This window comes from Helianthus annuus, chromosome 10 (genome assembly GCF_002127325.2).
Source record: "Helianthus annuus cultivar XRQ/B chromosome 10, HanXRQr2.0-SUNRISE, whole genome shotgun sequence".
Lineage (NCBI taxonomy): Eukaryota > Viridiplantae > Streptophyta > Magnoliopsida > Asterales > Asteraceae > Helianthus > Helianthus annuus.
Window position 1 is genome coordinate 160,529,254 of NC_035442.2, and position 19,965 is coordinate 160,549,218.

The window sequence follows — 19,965 nt, forward strand, 5'->3', positions numbered from 1 at the left end:
GCAATCTAAGAATTGCTTGAAAGTACACCCTGTACAAGCAATGTCATTTATAGGAATCATTAGCAGTCGCACAAAAATCATCCACGTACAGTGTAATGTGTCTCCTATGACTGATCATTACCATTCGGAGGGTTGTTGTTGTTGTTTGAAATGTTTCCGCTTGAGTCTCCTTGAGAAGCAGCATATTGTGCAATTGCGGCAGCGATGATTCCTTGCAGTTCTGCCTGGTTAGTCGGCATGCGTGTGTCGCGTCGTGGAGGCATTTTCTAGAGGACGTTCCATATTGGTCAGGTCATAGTAAGTATGATAATCATACGTATATGTAGTAACATTCATCATTCACATAACATCTCATGTCATAATCATAACAAATAATCAACAATGCATGGATTTAAAAGACTTGCGATTTAAGTTTCATAAACAAACCACCAATGCAGTTTCACAATTTCACCATATGTCAAAATATACTAAGGGCTACATCACCCTTGTCTGAGTACAATAACAAATAAATCAAAAACCAAAATCGTGGTCTCAAAAAGGTCTTCATAATCGTGGCTCTAGCGCTGTCTTCCCACTAAGAGTAGCCGGTCTGTAGAAGATCTGAAATCCCTGTTGCCCCGAGTATCCCTAAGCTGACGGTGGAGGAGGAGGTGGAAAACGAGAGAAAATCAATCGGCGCAACTGCACCAAATCCTCCTCAAGTGCATAGGCAAAGCGCAACACGAAAGCAACCTGTCGATCGAGAGGGAGGAAATGAACGTCTGAATCCTGAGATGATGGAAAGGAAGTGTGCGAAGCTGAAAACAGAGTCTGACAGGGACAGTGAGGATGTGGAGCTCTCTCCAACTGTTGGACACATCGTCTCAAGGCGTCCCGCTGTAACTGCAGTGACGTGAGCGTGTCCTCTACAGAGTATCTGTCATGGAATGGATGATAAGGGTCGAATACAGGCATGACATGGGGTGCTGACCATAGGGATGGTTCACCCATCGGGGCTGAAACCGGAAGTGTAATGTGTGGGGTAAATGCAAACTGTGAAGTGATATGGGGAAACTGGGTCACGAAAGGTGCAGGAAATGACGCTGGTGGAACAAAATCTGGATAAGGGACCTGCGGTAAGAACTGGCTATCCTCTGGCATGATTGGGGTGTGGCCGAAGGGCTGACTCGACGATCCCTCCCCAGGTTGGGGCGGAGGAATGTCCTGAAGGAAAGTGATAGGAAGGTCAGTACCATAGGTACCAGATGTGGATGGAGGAAACAAGGGAGCATCGAGTGGTACAGCGACGGGTGTGGGAGGGGGAGTGACTGGGACTACGTACGGAGGGTAGTCGTCCTCCTCAATCCACCCATTGCTGGAGTTAGCGTACCTTGGGTCAATGTGGGTAGCAAACGGTGCCAGGTCATCAAAAATCGCAATGGGATCGGGTATGGGTGCTACATCTGGTATCTCAACAGCTGGTGGTGCAACAACGGGTGCATCAATGACAGGAACAGGGTCAATGGCAAGAACGGGCTCGGAAATGACTGGAGCGGGCTGATAATCAGCAAGCATGGCAGGAATCGGATCATCTGGATGAACAGGAGCCTCAGCAGGCTGCTCCAACTCCGTCTCCTCATCAGCGTCCATGCGAGGAATGTAACCGAGTCCCAACGGTGGCATATGAGAAGCTATCGACTCAAAGGAACCTGAAGCGGACGAATCAGACTGAACCTCCATATCAGGAAGCTCGACCATGGGAACAATAGGATCAACAACTGGGATATCAACAAGCTGAACACCGTCCTCCATCGGGGCCCCACCATCCTGGTCTCCCTCCGGGGGACCCTCGATGAGTAGGTCAATGTCACCATCGGGTATCGCGTCGAGAGGTTGTTCCTCAAAGGGAACTGCAGCGAAGGGGAGAGGGGCAGGGATTGGAACAAGGGGTAGGTCCTCTCCTGGTGGGCCGTCAGCTAGGGGTACGTCGTCTCCGAAGTCCGGTAGGGCAAAAGGCTGAAAATCGTCTTCATCGGTGCTCGTGGTGTCTGAGGTATAAACTCCCGAATCGGTGGCCATCTCGTCATCAGAAGTAAAAGCCATCGGGTCACTCGCGTTGGATACTCCACTACCAGATGATGCCATGGTGTCTGTAACACAACCACAACATATGCACACAAATAAGGTAAGCATGAAAACAAATAACAATAAAATCATGTATACATCCTAGTCTTTCCAAGCTAACCCACCCAATCTCTAAGACTGAATTCCCTAGTCTCTCAGACTAACTCCCTGGCCTCTAAGACCAACCTCCTAGTCTCTAAGACTCAAATTTTCCCCAGCCTCTAAGGCTATACTTCCCCAATCTCTAAGATTGAATCCCTCAGTCTCTAAGACTGAAACCTCCCTCAGTCTCTAAGACTGATACAAAAAATTTGAAAAGTGTATTTGTGCCCTTTTGTTTGTAAAAATGTTTGTGCCCTGGATCTGGACTTTTAGTGTATGCAAATGTAAAAATGTTTGAAAACATTTTCGTGAGAGCCCTAGTGATCATAGTCTAGACTCGAGAACGAATCCTAGTTCGCTATGATCGAGGCTCTGATACCAAGCTGTCACACCCTGGCTTTTGCAGAAGCATGGGTTTATTTGGTGTGACTTCTTAATACCATAGCAACAATCACAACATGCTATATGATAAAAACATATGATGTTCATCCATTAAAATAGTTAAAAATGCATAACATATTGTCTTAACACATCAACCACAAAAAGCGTTACAAAACATTACTTGTTTAAAACGAGTTCGTAAGACTCAACGGAAGACTAATCAACAAAACAAGGATAAGAGACATGCAACTTGTCCAGGAAGGAGTTGCACTTCCCAAACCCTACAACTTTGGATGACATCCTTATTAAGTACGCAGCTTTGCCTAATCATGCAACACTTGCCAGATCCAACTTAATTCCCTGAAATACATGTAGTTTAAAAAGTCAACAAAAAGTTGAGCGAGTTCATGTGTAAGTCTTGTGTATATAAACCGTTTTAATATGTCTGTAAATAAATTAGTCCCTGATATGTAGCAATAAGGAAAAACTGATCACCATTGGGTTGCAAATCCAATAGTATATGTGAATGATGCAGGAAGACTCAAACCTAGCAAATTTGTCTCCGGTATGAAGACATAGTCACCACTATGGGCCCCCGGCTTAATTAGCATATCATTTTCTTTTACATATATCCAATAGTTCATTTTCAATAACCAAACCGACATATAGACATACAAAACGTTACATACTTTATTTCAGCTTTATTACTCGAAACCGGACTGTTTTCGAGGATTTTTATAAAATAGTTATCCTTTTCCAAAAATTCTCAAATTTTTTACAGAAGGTCCTATATGTTCCAAAAATTATTATGTAAAAATATGGGGTCCAGTTTGTTAACTATATTTTATAGAAAATCATTTTCCCGACTGCAATCAGATTTGTTACTTTCTGATTGCAGTTTACGGAATAATTCACTAAAAATTAACCGTAAGTCCGATTGACGAAATTCCAGTTGAAGGGTCATCCTGAAAACGGTGACCAACTACTGTAAAAATTCCATGAGTCGATTTTACTCAGGTTTCAGGTTATGACTCCGAATATGACACACTTTTTCTGCAGTAAAAATGCAGCTTGAGCTGCTGTCCAAAAACAGCACCTTAAAAATAGTAAACGGTTTCGAAAAATTACGGTTCCAATGCCATTTGTTTAGTTATTCCAAAATACACATTTTAGGCTTCAGAAAATCAGTTTTTCGATTTAAAATGATCCCATTACAGCCTGTTGAAGCTGGCTGGAAATTCAACTCAACAAGCTGTTTACATGGTAGAAGTGACTAAAAACGCATAAACAAAGACCCTAACCATGGTTTATTGATGAATAAATGTTCAAACCTCAATCACGCTTTAACCAACCCTAAACCATCCAGATTTCAACTTCATACAACCTTTTTATATATGGTTTTTATGCAGAATTTTAAGTTCAACATTTTAGTGTTTTAGCTTTTGTGTGTCATGAACATTCAAACAAAACATAACAAGAACAAGATGGACCAAGGGTGTGAAGGGACTTACTACTAGCACAAGGCTAGGGTAACAATCTTAGGACAAAGATGATGGTGAAATGTTAGTGACAAAGGCTTGAATCAAGCTTCCTCGAGAACCCTTCAATCTTGCACTTCTATGGAGGAACCTCAAAGTTGAATGAGAGCTTTTAGTGAAGAAAATGGAGGATGTGAGAGGTGGTGGTGATGAAATCGGTTATGGAGAGAAGGGGGGGGGGGTGGTGTGAGCCGAAAATAAGAGGGAAGGAAGAGGTTGAGTGTGGGTTTTGAGGAAATGATGAGGTTTACCTTGGAAACATGCACTCTTCTAACCTAGGGTCATAATCACCTAGATTTTGGCCAATAGAGATTAAGATTACAAGAGCCAAAATCTCCACAAAATATATTAGCAATCATTTGGCTGGAAAATCGGTTGGGGGGGGGGTAAAATGTAAATTTTTGGTAACTAGTAGGTATTAAGTTAGAAGGTTAAGGGTATTTCCAAGTATAGTGGGTGTATGTCATGTTTACATGGTGTATGGGGATTTTTGTGACCATAATTAATTAAAAATGATAAAATAATATTTCTGACAATATTTTCGTGTCTCGGGTAATGTCTGGTTGTTCGGTTTCGCGTCATTCCGTTAAAGCGTTCAATTGTCCCGTATAGCGTCTTTTGTCAATACTTTGTATAATATGAGTGTGTTAAAAGCTGAATTGTTACTAAAAATGCGGAATTCTGTAATTAAATTGCGTTTTAGGCACTTTCCGGCACTCAAACTATCTCCAAGTGACATAGTCTTATGGTCCTCACTTCCCTACACTCCATACTGGTGTAGTGTTTTATCCCTGGCCCATACTGGCCTAAAAATAGTATCTGTCTAAGTGCTGGCATTGTCAGCATGTGTCTGAGTTACCCGCTCACTGTGCTAACTATGCTTTGTGCATCAGGTTTGTCACTAAGAATTTGTATGAAATAATTGGAGTGACTGTATGTAAAGAATACACATGTATGTATATAACATAAATCAGTAAGCAGTTTAAAGCGTCATATGTAATCAAGCACAGTCATTAAGCACATAATTAGGGCTAATTAATTTGTACAGTACCTGTAATTATGCGGGTTGTCACACACGGTACGGTTCTGTAGTGTTATGAGATGAACTTGTGCCTTTGGGTTTGTTTCGGTATTACTTGGTAACGCTCCTTGTGGTCTCTCGGAGAAATTTTGGGCTAGTTGATTTATTTGTTTTTCGATGTTTTGTATACTAGCTTGTTGATTTCTAAAATTGGATTCTAATTGTAGAAACCTATCCGAGTTTTTCTTTTCAGTGTCGGAGATGAGGCGAGATATAGTATCTTTAAGCCTTTCTCGTCCACCTTGTTGTTGAGAAAAATTTTGTGACTCATTCCTCGGTTGTTGAAAGTTTGTTCGTTGATTTAGATTTTGTTGGTTACTACTATTGCCGGGTTCTCTCCAACCAAGGTTAGGGTGGTTACGCCATCCTTGGTTGTAGGTGCCCGTTGGGGGACCCGACGGCCTAGGTCTATTATCAATGTAGTTTACCGACTCTGTTTGATCATCTGTTTCTTTCATACAACTCCAATTTTCATGTGGCCCACCACACCCTTCACAAGCCATAACCGAGACTGTTTTTGTCATTTCTAGCTTTTTAGTTTTTGAAGAAAAGACCTCGATTTGGGCTTGTAAAGAAGTGCTTTCATCAACCTTATGGGCGCCCGGGGCAATAGATTTATTGCCTCGGGGAGTGTGCCATTGAAAATTGGTTTGAGGAATTTCCTCAATTTGATTATATATTTCTTGCGGGCGGCGATTACCTAAAAGTCCCCCGGAGCTAGAGTCAAGTGTTTGTCTAGTATGTGGCAACAATCTATTATAGAAAGTGGATACTTGTTGCCACACCGCAAGACCGTGATGAGGACACTTTCGTAATAGCTCCTTGAATCTTTCCCAAGTTTCATATAAGGATTCCCCTTCGTCTTGCGAGTAAGTATTAATTTCAGTCATTAATTTCGCCGTTTTAGCGGGAGGGAAATACTTATATAGAAATTTTTGGGCTAGTTCATCCCAGGTGTTTACCGAACCAACTGGGAGGGTGTTAAGCCAAGCTTTTGCTCGGTCTTTTAGTGAAAATGGAAACATTCGAAGGTGAATGGCGTCATTTGATGCTCCATTGATCCGAAAGGTATCACATATTTCTAAGAAATTAGTGATATGTAGATGGGGATCCTCGTCCGCAAGCCCATGAAAGGTTGCAGAGTTTTGAAGCATCTGTATCAAATGTGGCCGAAGTTCGAAGTTGTTGGCTTCGACATTCGGTGCATTGATAGCGGCGCCAAGGTTACCTACGGTGGGTCGTAGGTAATCCATGAGGGTACGCTGGTCCGTCATTGGAAGTGGGTCTCCCGAAACCTTCTCTTGGTTTTTAGCTTTTAGTCTTTTTCTGAGAAAGCGTTCGGGTTCTTCTAGAGGTTCTTTTATGTCTTTATTGGAACTGGAGCTCATACACTACGTAGAGGTGGCGTCTGGTTCCAAGTCCTGTCACAAAAACAAAAATGAATGCTGGTCAGAAGGTTCACCACTGCCCCGTGCTCAGTGAACACGGCCCGTGGTCGGAGTTACAGTGATTGTTTTCCGGATCCCTGTAACTGGAAAGATGGACACGGCCACGTGTTGCACCAACACGGCCCCGTGCTCAGCCTTCTGTAACTCGGAAAATAAAAACTGCCAGTACCAATGCTGGGCACGGCCCGTGTCCGACCAGGCACGACCCATGCTGAGCTCTGCAGAAGCTGAAAAATTAAGAAAATCTAAAAAAATAAAAAGAAAATAAAAAAAATGATTAGGCCGTTGATTCCTAACTTTCTTAAAATCCTTGTGTCCCCGGCAATGGCGCCAAAAACTTGATGTGCGTGAAGTGTGTTATAATTTGGATGTATATTTTAAGCCCTTTTTACACTTTTAGCCAAGTTTTAAATTTATAAAACACGATATTTACTAACACTAAACACACATATGGGCAAGTGCACCCATCGTGGACGTAGTATAGTGTTGGTAAGATACCGAGGTCGTCCAAAGACACAAGAGCTTTTAGTACCGGTTTATCCTCAACGTCTAATCAAATCAAAATGTTAGAAAAAAGATTTTTAAACTAATAAAAATAAAAACAGATAGACAAGATGAATCACTTGGATTCGACTCGTGTGTTAGTGTAACCTTTGATTATTTTCGCACTTTTGCACTTGTTTAAGAGATTATCTTAGTTATAGTAGTAGGCCCCTCTTTTGAAGGCGACGTTACCCTCAACCCAGTAGTTTGAGTCAGCAAGGATACAATCCTAAAGGGTCGGATTATTGAAAGATAATTAATTAAGTTATTAACGCATAATGTGGTAGGCCCCTCTTTTAAAGGCGACGTTACCCTCAGCTAAGTAGTAAGTAGTCTGAGTCAGCAGGGATACAGTCCTAAATAGCTGGGTTAAAGTTTTAATAGTAGTTTAACTTATGAGGGGATCAAAGAGTTTGGACCCCCGCCATCCAATACCTTTGGGTATTGAAGGAGGTCCTACTAAATTTGACCCAGGTCCCTTGCAGGATCTCTAAACGCTGAACAACGACAAGACTCTTACCAAACCGTTCCCTTAACCCCCGACCAGGTAGCCAACATACCTCCATATAGACCGTGGAGATATGAATGGTGAAAATCTTTTATTTTATATAGACAGTAAAATAATGCCAAGACACCACGGACAAACGATAAGGAAGAATCACCTTCAACATAAGAAACTAGTAATTAAAGTCATTAATACAAAACAATTAAAAAGTGCAAAAGATTAAAAATAAAAAGTATTACACTAAATACTTGTCTTCACCAAGTGATGTAAGAGACTTAGGCAAACAGGGCCTTTGATTGTCAAGAACTCTTACGATCAATCTTGGATCCCGAGACGACTCACACACTCTATGATGGACAATGGATGATGGTGGTGGATGATGGTGTTATGGTGGTGGTGGGTGGTGGGTGAAGTGTGAGAGAGGTGGTGTGCCAAGGGATGAGTTGAAATGTCTCCAAGCACTCCTATTTATAGGCTGAACAGAAGCTCGGGCACGGCCCCGTGTCCATCCTTGTCTCTCTCCTCATAAACTGTAATTCGCAATTACAATAAATGCGCCTGTAGGAGTCTGACCACGCCCCCGTGTCCACTGGGCACGGCCCCGTGGTGGGCAATAGAAGCTTCTAAAGGTTTGCCTTTTCTGCTGCTTCTTGGGCACGGCCCCGTGTTCGCTGAGCACGGGGCGTGTTCAGTCTTCTGTGTCCTTGGTTTTGCTTGGAAAGATGCCGTTGAGGGGTCGGGCATTCCACTTTGTTTCCTTTTCTTGTATTTATGTTAGATTTTGCTGTCTTTTTGCTTCTTTTGTTAATTTGAGCTCCTTTAATCCTGAAAATACAAAAGGAAGACAAAAACACACTTTTTCCAACATTAGTACTAAAAAAGGGTTAGTTTTATGCCACATTTGATATAGTTTATATGTTGCATTTTGCGCATATCAGGCGGCATGTCCAACCGCCTGGAAAGGGCGACACCATCGTGGTGACCACGCTGGTCCTACCCTAATATTACAAGCGGTCGCTTCTCAAAAGATTTATGGATTTGGCATGCGTACTTTGGCATGGCTGGTGCGAACAATGACATTGCAGTTTTAATGTCCTCGAATCTATTCGACGATGTCATAGACTGGGTTGCAACAGATACTTCATTCTATGCAAACGACGTAGAGTATAAGTATGGCTACTGTCTCACAGACGGTATTTATCTCTAGTGGGCGACGTTGGTAAAAACTCTTTCGTGTCCAGATGACGAAAAAAGATTGTATTTCAAGAAGAAACAAGAGTCAGTAAGAAAAGATATCGAGCGGGCTTCGGTGTGTTAAAATATCCTAAATTTTTCTACACCCTAAAAAATATTTAAAATATCCTAAAATACACCCCGTATATGAAAACCGAGCCCAATATACGATATATCATTAAAAATTAATTAAAAAACAAAGTTTTAATGTCGCTCGCGGGCCGCGTAGACCCCTTAAGGATCTTACGCGGGGCGCGATAGCCCTGCAACGAGGCGCAGCCCTGAGCCGACACGTGTCATCTGTCACACCCTCAAAATCCACCCGCGGAGTATTACCGCGAGGCGTGTGACGACCAGGATCTTAGCCACTAATTATTTTGAACGGATTAGTTATTGTCACAAATAAGGGTATAATTAGCGACCAATTTGAATTTTTAAAAACATAGTTTAAGTTCACAGCAGAAAGGAAAGGGGAGCATATCGTAATTTAAAACCACAAGTTTATTAATTGTGCAACTTACAAACCACGCACTCCAGCCGATTGCAATGTCCGTCCAAAACTGTTTCGAGCAACCTGCAAAGCATGCAGTATGGTGTCAACATAAAGTTGGCGAGTTCACGAGTTGTCCAGTTTTAGTTTTTCGAAAACGTAAGTTGTTTAGATAAAACATTTATAATCACGTTATGGGGAGCTACCCCATCTGTAAGCTTACTAAACTGGCGTTACCGAAACTGTTGACGAATAGTTGTTGTGCCCCGAGTCAATGTCTATCATCATTGACCAAGATGCAAGGTCTACTAGTTCACGCCCGATCCCCCCGGTCACGGTGTGAGGTTGTCAAACCTAATAGCGCTATCAACTAATAACCCGTTCGCCCCTGGCGATTAATCGGTACTGTAAGCAGGGACTTAATATGATAGAGTTTCTTTTAGCTTTGCTAGTTGTGATTTATAAATAATATCCAAATGTATCTCCCCCGTAACAGTAATTTAAAGTACCCATTCGTATTTCCCCCAGAAATAATAGTTCGAAAGTAATTTTCCAAACATGGCAGTTTGTCCGTGTCCCTCCCTGGGACGCATGCTTTCAGTGTGTGAAATCACCTTGGTTTGCTAGACAGACAATTTACTTGTGTTTGGTTGGCCAACCATACCCTATTATGGTTATTAATATTCGTTAGGTTCGTATGCAAGTAGTGTCACGTAAAATCCTACGCGTATCTAACACATGGCATACAACATGCATGTCATACAAGCATACACGGTATTGGGCCTATTCTAGCATGTAAGCAGTTAAACAGTAACAACTAGACATTAATACTAGCACACAGTCCAGGACATCAGTTAACACATAGTACATAAGGCCCACCAATGTTATTGGGCCTGTCCAAATCACATAAACAGTCAGCCAGTAACAGTATGTAGTAAAGTTAAGCACACAGTCCAAGCACGTCAATGCACATTGTGGCCCAGTAAATAAGCAAGGAAGCCCAGTCGAAACCGGATAGTTTCGACTCGAGACTATGAGGTCTCGAGTCGCAACCACTGGATTCTAAGTCGCAACAGTTCGTCTCGAGTTGTGAACATTTGAGTCGCAACCGTAGGGGTCTCGAGGCCGGTCTCGAGTCGAGATTAGGTGATCTCGAGTCACAACCGTGCTGATCTCGACTCCTGAAGTGCCTTGTCTGGTTTCGAGTTGATGATTGATGGTCTCGAGTCGCAACACTAAGGTCTCGACTCGTTCCATGCTGATGCTTCTAGAATTTTCAGAATAGTATTGTCCAATCAAATTCCATAAGAATGTACTATCCAATTACATTTCATTAACATGTCCTACCATACCGTACAATCATCAAATCAGATCAAACTAACATATTTCAAATATTTTCATGTCATTTAAAATTGTTCATCATCTAGGGTTTTCCCATTCAACTAACATACTCATCCTAGATATTATGACCCTATCACAATTTTATCAATCTCATGAATACATCATTGTAATAGTATCAGATTGTCATTGAAAACATCATTAGAACCCCCTTATCATAAACATCAATCCACGTAAATTTACTTTTAAAACCACTTTCAATCATTTAACAATTCTAATAGCCAAATCATTAGGTATGAAATGAATAAGGAACACAGCAACCCTTTTCATGACACATCTCCATAGTCACACATGAAATCCCCAAATTCTAATCTACTCATACAAATTTAAGGACCACAGAGAGTCTGAAACAGACAACTGGCCAAGATAGTTTAACCATTCTCTACATCTTAAACAAATATCACAAAGCAGGCAACTTCTATCACTGTCCAAAACTCAATTTAATTTAACATACCGACTCTCATATTCTTAATCAGTCAAATAATAACAAGTATGCAGCCAAGTTTTATGATAAACACAAATATTCACACAAAGCGTAACACTAACCGAAGGGTTTCTTTTGATCATTGCGGCTGTGACTTTGAGCCCGAACCAAAACAGAGCTTCGAAGCACAACTTGGGCCTGCTGTCTAGTCTTGACCCGAGACCCGGACATGAACAATTCGAACATCATCAGCATCATCTTTTATCAACTTATCAGAGAAGGAACAAAGATGAAAGGAAACGAGGAATGGTGGGAGGTTTTACCGGTAGGATTCGTCGGAGACGCAGCACCATCGCCGCTGTCACGGCTCCGCCACCACCTTCTTCGCTGCAACCAGCAAGCCGCTGCCTCCGACGTTCATTGTGGCTGCTACCTACTGCCGAGACCCCTCCCCTCTTGCTCGGAATTAACCGCCCCAAGCCAACCACCACCGCGTCGCTGCCTGTGGTGGGTCTGATGCTGCTGATTGTTGTGTGCCGCCACCAATCGGTGGTGGCCGTTCGTTCCTTTAACAGAGAGAGAGAGAAGAGCAAGAATGATGAAGGAGGTGGACAACCAGTCTGTTTGGGTGTGACCCACCGGAAAGGCGGCGCCGGAGGGGTCGCCGGAACCCTAATCCGGTGGCCGGATCTTAGAGAGAGAGAGAGAGAGAGGTGTGTCTTGGGGGATAGGGTTCCAAAAAAATGAAAGAGACGGGGCCTTGAGATGAATTTATAGGCTAGGATTTGGGGTGTATGTAAGTCGGGTTGGGCTTGGCCCAGGTGCACGAACCCGTTAGGCGTCATAACTCGTTAAAACAAATTGGCCCGTTTAAATTAGCACTTAATATAATCGGGATTTAAGAAGATCTTGCATGTGTGTGTTATGTTGAATATCTCCGGTTCGGGGTATTCGGTTAAATGGTACGTTTCTCTCGGCGCGATTATTATTAAATAATAATAGTAATAATAATAGTAGCAAAAATAATACGAATCTAAATAAAGTACCCATTTCTCGACGACAAGAGTACGGGTTGTCACATTCTCCCCATGTTACAGGAACTTCGTCCTCGAAATTTAAGCAAGCGTCATACACTACGCTCCATATATATATACCTAGACTCCATTACCATACGTAGATACAAGCAGTTTCACGAAAGTCCACAGAACGAACATGCAAGCCACATAGCACATACAGTCACGTAGCACGTAAAATCACATAGCATTAGATTCACAAAGTCGTACGTATCTCACACAGTATGAATTTTCACAAACTTAACCATAACATCCAAGAAACGTACAGGAAAACCCGAAGTGTCACATTATCCCCAAGTTCAAGAAATTTCGTCCCGAAATTTAGCACGCAGCCACTAACAAGCTAGTGTGTTTAAACTATTCGTGGGGTGTCACATCATCCCCTTGTTGGCTTGAAATTTCTTCCCGAAATTTCAGTTGTAGCTTCAGCGCTGGAAGTAATGTTTGTAGACAACCAGGGATACGTGCGCATCAGCTAGTTTTCCCGTTCCCAGGTATACTCTGGGCCATGGCGCGAGTTCCAACGAACTTGGTCGATTGATATCTTGTTACGCTCGAGGGTCATGGTCTCAACCTGTTCCTCAATAAGGTGGTAGAGTCGAGTCTATTATCTGACATCGAATATTAACCAAAATATGGATAGGTATTCCTCGCGGGAATAGCAGTCTTAGAGGCATTCCTCCCAGGAACAGTAGTTTAAAAGTATTCCCCCCGGGAATAACGGTTTGTTTGTCCATTCGTATCCGGGTGAGCAGCGATGCTCATGCCTAACTGTGAGCCAAAGGGTTTGTGCATAGCCTGCCACAACTCGGAGGCAAAACGTGGGTCTCGATCCAGGATAATAGAGGTTGGCACCCTGTGCCTAGCAATTGCTTCTTACAAGTAGACAGCTGCAAGTTTCAAAAACCTGTCGTTCCCCTTGTTCACAAGGAAGTGCGCAATCTTGGTCAAACGATTTATGATCCTCCAATTGGGCCTTGAAGTCGTGATGCATCTTGTCCGCGTCGGGATGTATCATGTGGACTTGTGTGCTTCGCCCATCACAAGCTCTCAGAGATTCTCGTAAGATGGAACCCATATACATTCCATAAAGTAGTGAGCGCAATTGCCTTTGAGTTCGAGCGGCTTTTCCATGCCCCGCATGGACTCAACCAAAGAATTTTCTGCTTGCAGAGTTTCTACTAGAGCGTTTCAGGTTTGATTAGGAGGTTCGAAGGAATCATAAACTGTAACACACCTACCTGCTTAAGTTTAGTCTCTTGTTGGCCTAGTCCGGATGATGCCTGATCGCGCATTCGTGATCGTTTAGGAGTTCGACCCCGTCGGTGCTGTCGCGTGTTCAAAGACTGTGCTGGAGACTCTCGTGATCGGTGTAATTCGTGCAGTTGGTACCGTACAAGTAATGTCTCCTCATTTTGAGCGCAAGGACTACGGCTCCCAATCCTGAACCGTGTGTAGATTAGCCCCCTTTCGGGAACTTTGAGTTGACGAGAAACGCGAGCGATCGAGAAAAGCGGGCCTTGCGACGCCAAAAGTCGAGCGTTGAAAACTTAGCATAAAGCGGTTTGTGTCGTAGAGATTCTAGGGTTAAGCGTGAGAGTCGTTCGGATCCCCTACTGGTTCTCGGAGTAGGTACAGATGTTGTTGAAGGAGTCAGGCGTCAAATTTTGACAAAGTGGGACAAATTCGAAGTTGTGACTGGGTGTTGATCGTATCAAGTTCGAAGGACCCTGCTTGATATATCTTTACCTCCGGGGCATCCTTGGCTCGTTGCTCCAACGAGTGACGTTCGTAGAAAGTAATTCGTCCAAACGAAGGTTTGTGCAGAATAGGGTAGGATAAGGATCATGGAATTCGTGAAGCATAACGCGGGTAGCAAGAAATTATGCAGGAAGGGTAGTCGCAATCAATGCGTTCAACTTGGGGCAAACATAAAGGCTTTGGGATCAATAAGGATTTATCTAATGTTGATGAGGTAGCTGGTCGTACACAAGTTGCATGTGGTTAGAATAAAGAACGTCGCTTGCCGAGATGGAGTGTTACGCCAATGTGGTTAGCATAGTAAGAAGCAGCTAGAGAGGGATGGTCACCGTGCGAGTCTGTAGGTTTTAGGGACTACTAAGACGTCTGGCAGGATGTGATTTCTCAAATCACTAGGAAATCAAGCTTGAGTGTGTTGTTCGAAGTCGTGCGATTGAGTTCAAAGTAGCGCTTGCGTCGTCGAGGGGTTTCGATGTGAAACTTCCGAAAACAGGTTTTTGAGGAAGTATGATTGAAGTAACACATTGCTGGATTTCAAGGGCTGGAAAGTTTGCCGACTATGGGTCGAGTTTGTTGAATTCACTAAACCGAAGAGAGATCTGGTCAAGGCTTCTATATGAAGAAACGTGGATGTCTCGATAAAGAAACGCCAGAAGTGAGGATACCGCCCCAGACAATAATTGCTGGTTCGTACGAAAGCTAATGAAAGGATTCACATGATCAGAAAAGTCGTCAAAGAATAACGGATCTTGGAAAATGAAGGATAAGGTAAGCATCTAGGCCACAGTGCTCGTCGATGGGTTGTCTGGTTTGTGTCTTCGTCGTGTCACGCCTCCACATATGCCGATTTGTAAGAAAGATATCAGTTTGCGGGGTTTTGGGGCGTGCTGAGGTATAAGGTTGAACTGGAATAAGGTTTCACCACGTAATCGAGGAATTCGAGGAACTAGCTTCGTGATCGATGGAAGCGCGATACGATCGTTGGCACTACAATGAGAAGCATACATCGCGCATGCTTCTTGTGTTTGAGACGTGCAACCAGAAATCCGAAAAGTGTAGGCTTACTAAAGTGCTTTAAGAATCCATGTTATCGGTCGGATGAGGGAACGCGTCTCAACACTCAAGTCGGGAAAAGAAGTACGCGAATACAAAGGATGTGAATGAAGTTGTCGATCCTACTAATCTTGGCTAGTTGCTCCACACATGAAACCAAATAGTTGTGCTACTGCGCCATAGCAGTTTGTTTCCACCAATAACGCGTGATTTAGGATTTGCTATCCTGTGTCGCTTTGCCCTCGAAACTTCTTTCTAGGATCCGCAGCGGGCTCCTAGAGGTTCATCGCGTCGGTTTGTTCTAGCCCAGAATGGAAATCGGAAAGAAAATGCGTGGGCGAGAGAGTTAGGGATAACTGGTTCCTTGCCCTCAACGTATCGTGATTTCGAATCAAGGTTAGGAGATTCCACTCCCGCTTAGCGCACATCAGGGTTGCGTAGTTTTCGTATGATTTGCAGTATTGAATACCAACTATATAGCTACGTATTTATGCACATATGCTACATATATACATACAAATTTACACATATATGTGTGCACAAGTAAATGCCGATGACTATAATTACCATGTGAGTACCTGAATCTGACGAACCTTGCAATCCGTAGTGTGGTGTCGTTGTGGTTTTCATTAAGGAACGGTTATAGTCTGGTTTCCATATAAAAACATTTTTCATCTTAAAAATATTTTATATCTTAAACCTAGTTCACTATAACCAATGGCTCTAATACCAATCTGTCACACCCTCAAAATCCACCCGCGGAGTATTACCGCGAGGCGTGTGACGACCAGGATCTTAGCCACTAATTATTTTGAACGGATTAGTTATTGTCACAAATAAGGGTATAATTAGCGACCAATTTGAATTTTTCAAAACATAGTTTAAGTTCGCAGCGGAAAGGAAAGGGAAGCATATCGTAATTTAAAACCACAAGTTTATTAATTGTGCAACTTATAAACCACGCACTCCAGCCGATTGCAATGTTCGTCCGAAACTGTTTCGAGCAACCTGCAAAGCATGCAGTAGGGTGTCAACATAAAGTTGGCGAGTTCACGAGTTGTCCAGTTTTAGTTTTTCGAAAACGTAAGTTGTTTAGATAAAACATTTATAATCACGTTATGGGGAGCTACCCCATCTGTAAGCTTACTAAACTGGCGATACCGAAACTGTTGACAAATAGTTGTTGTGCCCCGAGTCAATGTCTATCATCATTGACCAAGATGCAAGGTCTACTAGTTCACGCCCGATCCCCCCCGGTCACGGTGTGAGGTTGTCAAACCTAATACGCTATCAACTAATAACCCGTTCGCCCCCGGCGATTAATCGGTACTGTAAGCAGGGACTTAATATGATAGAGTTTCGTTTAGCTTTGCTAGTTGTGATTAATAAATAATATCCAAACGTATCTCCCCCGGAGACAGTAATTTAAAAGTACCCATTCGTATATTTCCCCTGGAAATAATAGTTCGAAAGTAATTTTCCAAACATGGCAGTTTGTCCGTATCCCTCCCCGGGACGCATGCTTTCAGTGTGTGAACTCACCTTGGTTTGCTCGGCAGACAATTTACTTGTGTTTGGTTGGCCAACCATACCCTATTATGGTTATTAATATTCGTTAGGTTCGTATGCAAGTAGTGTCATGTAAAATCCTACGCGTATCTAACACATGGCATACAACATGCATGTCATACAAGCATACACGGTATTGGGCCTATTCTAGCATGTAAGCAGTTAAACAGTAACAACTAGACATTAATACTAGCACACAGTCCAGGACATCAGTTAACACATAGTACATAGGGCCCACCAATGTTATTGGGCCTGTCCAAATCACATAAACAGTCAACCAGTAGCAGCATGTAGTAAAGTTAAGCACACAGTCCAAGCACGTCAATGCACATTGTGGCCCAGTAAATAAGCAAGGAAGCCCAATCGAAACCCGATAGTCTCGACTCGAGACTAGGAGGTCTCGAGTCGCAACCACTGGATTCTAAGTCGCAACAGTTCGTCTCGAGTTGTGAACATTTGAGTCGCAACCGTAGGGGTCTCGAGGCCGGTCTCGAGTCAAGATTAGGTGATCTCGAGTCACAACCGTGCTGATCTCGACTCCTGAAGTGCCTTGTCTGGTTTCGAGTTGATGATTAATGGTCTCGAGTCGCAACACTAAGGTCTCGACCCGTTCCATGCTGATGCTTCTATAATTTTCAGAATAGTATTGTCCAATCAAATTCCATAAGCATGTACTATCCAATTACATTTCATTAACATGTCCTACCATACCGTACAATCATCAAATCAGATCAAACTAACATATTTCAAATATTTTCATGTCATTTAAAATTGTTCATCATCTAGGGTTTTCCCATTCAACTAACATACTCATCCTAGATATTATGACCCTATCACAATTTTATCAATCTCATGAATACATCATTGTAATAGTATCAGATTGTCTTTGAAAACATCATTAGAACCCCCTTATCATAAACATCAATCCATGTAAATTTACTTTTAAAACCACTTTCAATCATTTAACAATTCTAATAGCCAAATCATTAGGTATGAAATGAATAAGGAACACAGCAACCCTTTTCATGACACATCTCCATAGTCACACATGAAATCCCCAAATTCTAATATACTCATACAAATTTAAGGACCACAGAGAGTCTGAAACAGACAACCGGCCAAGATAGTTTAACCATTCTCTACATCTTAAACAAATATCACAAAGCAGGCAACTTCTATCACTGTCCAAAACTCATTTTAATTTAACATACTGACTCTCATATTCTTAATCAGTCAAATAATAACAAGTATGCAGCCAAGTTTTATGATAAACACAAATATTCACACAAAGCGTAACACTAACCGAAGGGTTTCTTTTGATCATTGCGGCTGTGACTTTGAGCCCGAACCAAAACAGAGCTTCGAAGCACAACTTGGGCCTGCTGTCTAGTCTTGACCCGAGACCCGGACATTAACAATTCGAACATCATCAGCATCATCTTTTATCAACTTATCAGAGAAGGAACAAAGATGAAAGGAAACGAGGAATGGTGGGAGGTTTTATCGGTGGGATTCGTCGGAGACGCAGCACCACCGCCGCTGTCACGGCTCCGCCACCACCTTCTTCGCTGCAACCAGCAAGCCGCTGCCTCCGACATTCATTGTGGCTGCTACCTACTGCCGAGACCCCTCCCCTCTTGCTCGGAATTAACCGCCCCAAGCCAACCACCACCGCGTCGCTGCCTGTGGTGGGTCTGATGCTGCTGATTGTTGTGTGCCGCCACCTATTGGTGGTGGCCGTTCGTTCCTTTAACAAAGAGAGAAGAGCGAGAATGATGAAGGAGGTGGACAACCAGTCTGTTTGGGTGTGACCCACCGGAAAGGCGGCGCCGGAGGGGTCGCCGGAACCGTAATCCGGTGGCCGGATCTTAGAGAGAGAGAGAGAGAGAGGTGTGTCTTGGGGGCTAGGGTTCCAAAAAAATGAAAGAGATGGGGCCTTGAGATGAATTTACAGGCTACGGTTTAGGGTGTATGTAAGTCGGGTTGGGCTTGGCCCAGGTGCACGAACCCGTTAGGCGACATAACCCGTTAAAACAATTTGGCCCGTTTAAATTAGTACTTAAATATAATCGGGATTTAAGAAGATCTTGCATGTGTGTGTTATGTTGAATATGTCCGGTTCGGGGTATTCGGTTAAATGGTACGTTTCTCTCGGCGCGATTATTATTAAATAATAATAGTAATAATAATAGTAGCAAAAATAATACGAATCTAAATAAAGTACCCTTTTCTCGACGACAAGAGTACGGGTTGTCACATTCTCCCCATGTTACAGGAATTTCGTCCTCGAAATTTAAGCAAGCGTCATACACTACGCTCCATATATATACCTAGACTCCATTACCATACGTAGATACAAGCAGTTTCACGAAAGTCCACAGAACGAAATGCAAGCCACATAGCACATACAGTCACGTAGCACGTAAAATCACATAGCATTAGATTCACAAAGTCGTACGTATCTCACACAGTATGAGTTTTCACAAACTTAACCATAACATCCAAGAAACGTACAGGAAAACCCAAAGTGTCACATCATCATCATGGCGAAGCTAGCCGATGACTGGGCCAGGCTAGGGCCTACCCAATCTACTACGCGGGCTGCGTAGCCCGTGGTCTCATCTTACGCGGGCAGCGTGAAACTCGAAATCAGCTCCTATATAATGGAAGCTCGGGCCTTCAGTTTCCGTCGCTCAATTCTTCGATCTCTCTCTCAATTTCTGCATAGATAATATAATTTTCGGGCATTATATCCCCCTAAATAACGAAGTTTTGCTCCGTTGTAAGTATCATAACCCCTGGATACATATTAGATACGCCACCCGATTGATCTAGGGTTCCGTAACGGCTGTCGTGGTTCTGCCCGACGTAGTCATTGGAATGCCGTCTCGGGGAGGGTATTACTAATGTTAAAATGGGTTATTACACTAACGCGTGTGCATTTGTGTAATTTATAGATAATCACCAAGAAACCCTTACAGAAAAACTAAGACAGCAATGTGAGTAATCTCCTTTTTGTAAACTGTTTTTACAAAACTTTAAATATTTTACAATGTGATTAAGCAGTGATTGAGTCTTTGTAGTCTTCAATTACTGCCGGTATGTTGTGGTTTTGTATACAAAATGTGGAACACGTTACAATTGGACAAAGAGTTAGCCAATGTGTAATATGACCCACTAGTCATGATTGACAGTACTGAATGAGTAATTGTGTAGACATAAACATTGTAATCGTTCTCAATACTGTAAATGATAAAACTCTT

The 19,965-nt window shown here is 42.7% G+C and overlaps 1 protein-coding gene and 1 non-coding gene across 2 annotated transcripts; one reads left to right on the forward strand and one right to left on the reverse strand.

Moving 5' to 3' along the window:
* Window positions 1–627: 627 nt before the first annotated feature.
* On the reverse strand, window positions 628–2,124 carry LOC110883058 (proline-rich protein 36-like). The gene has a single exon (XM_022130919.1). It carries the CDS (start codon window positions 2,122–2,124, stop codon window positions 628–630), a length of 1,497 nt encoding a protein of 498 aa, XP_021986611.1.
* A 3,870-nt stretch (window positions 2,125–5,994) lies between these two features.
* On the forward strand, window positions 5,995–6,101 carry LOC118483543. Its single transcript, XR_004870833.1, has one exon. It is a non-coding gene; the product is annotated as a small nucleolar RNA R71 (small nucleolar RNA).
* Window positions 6,102–19,965: the final 13,864 nt, after the last annotated feature.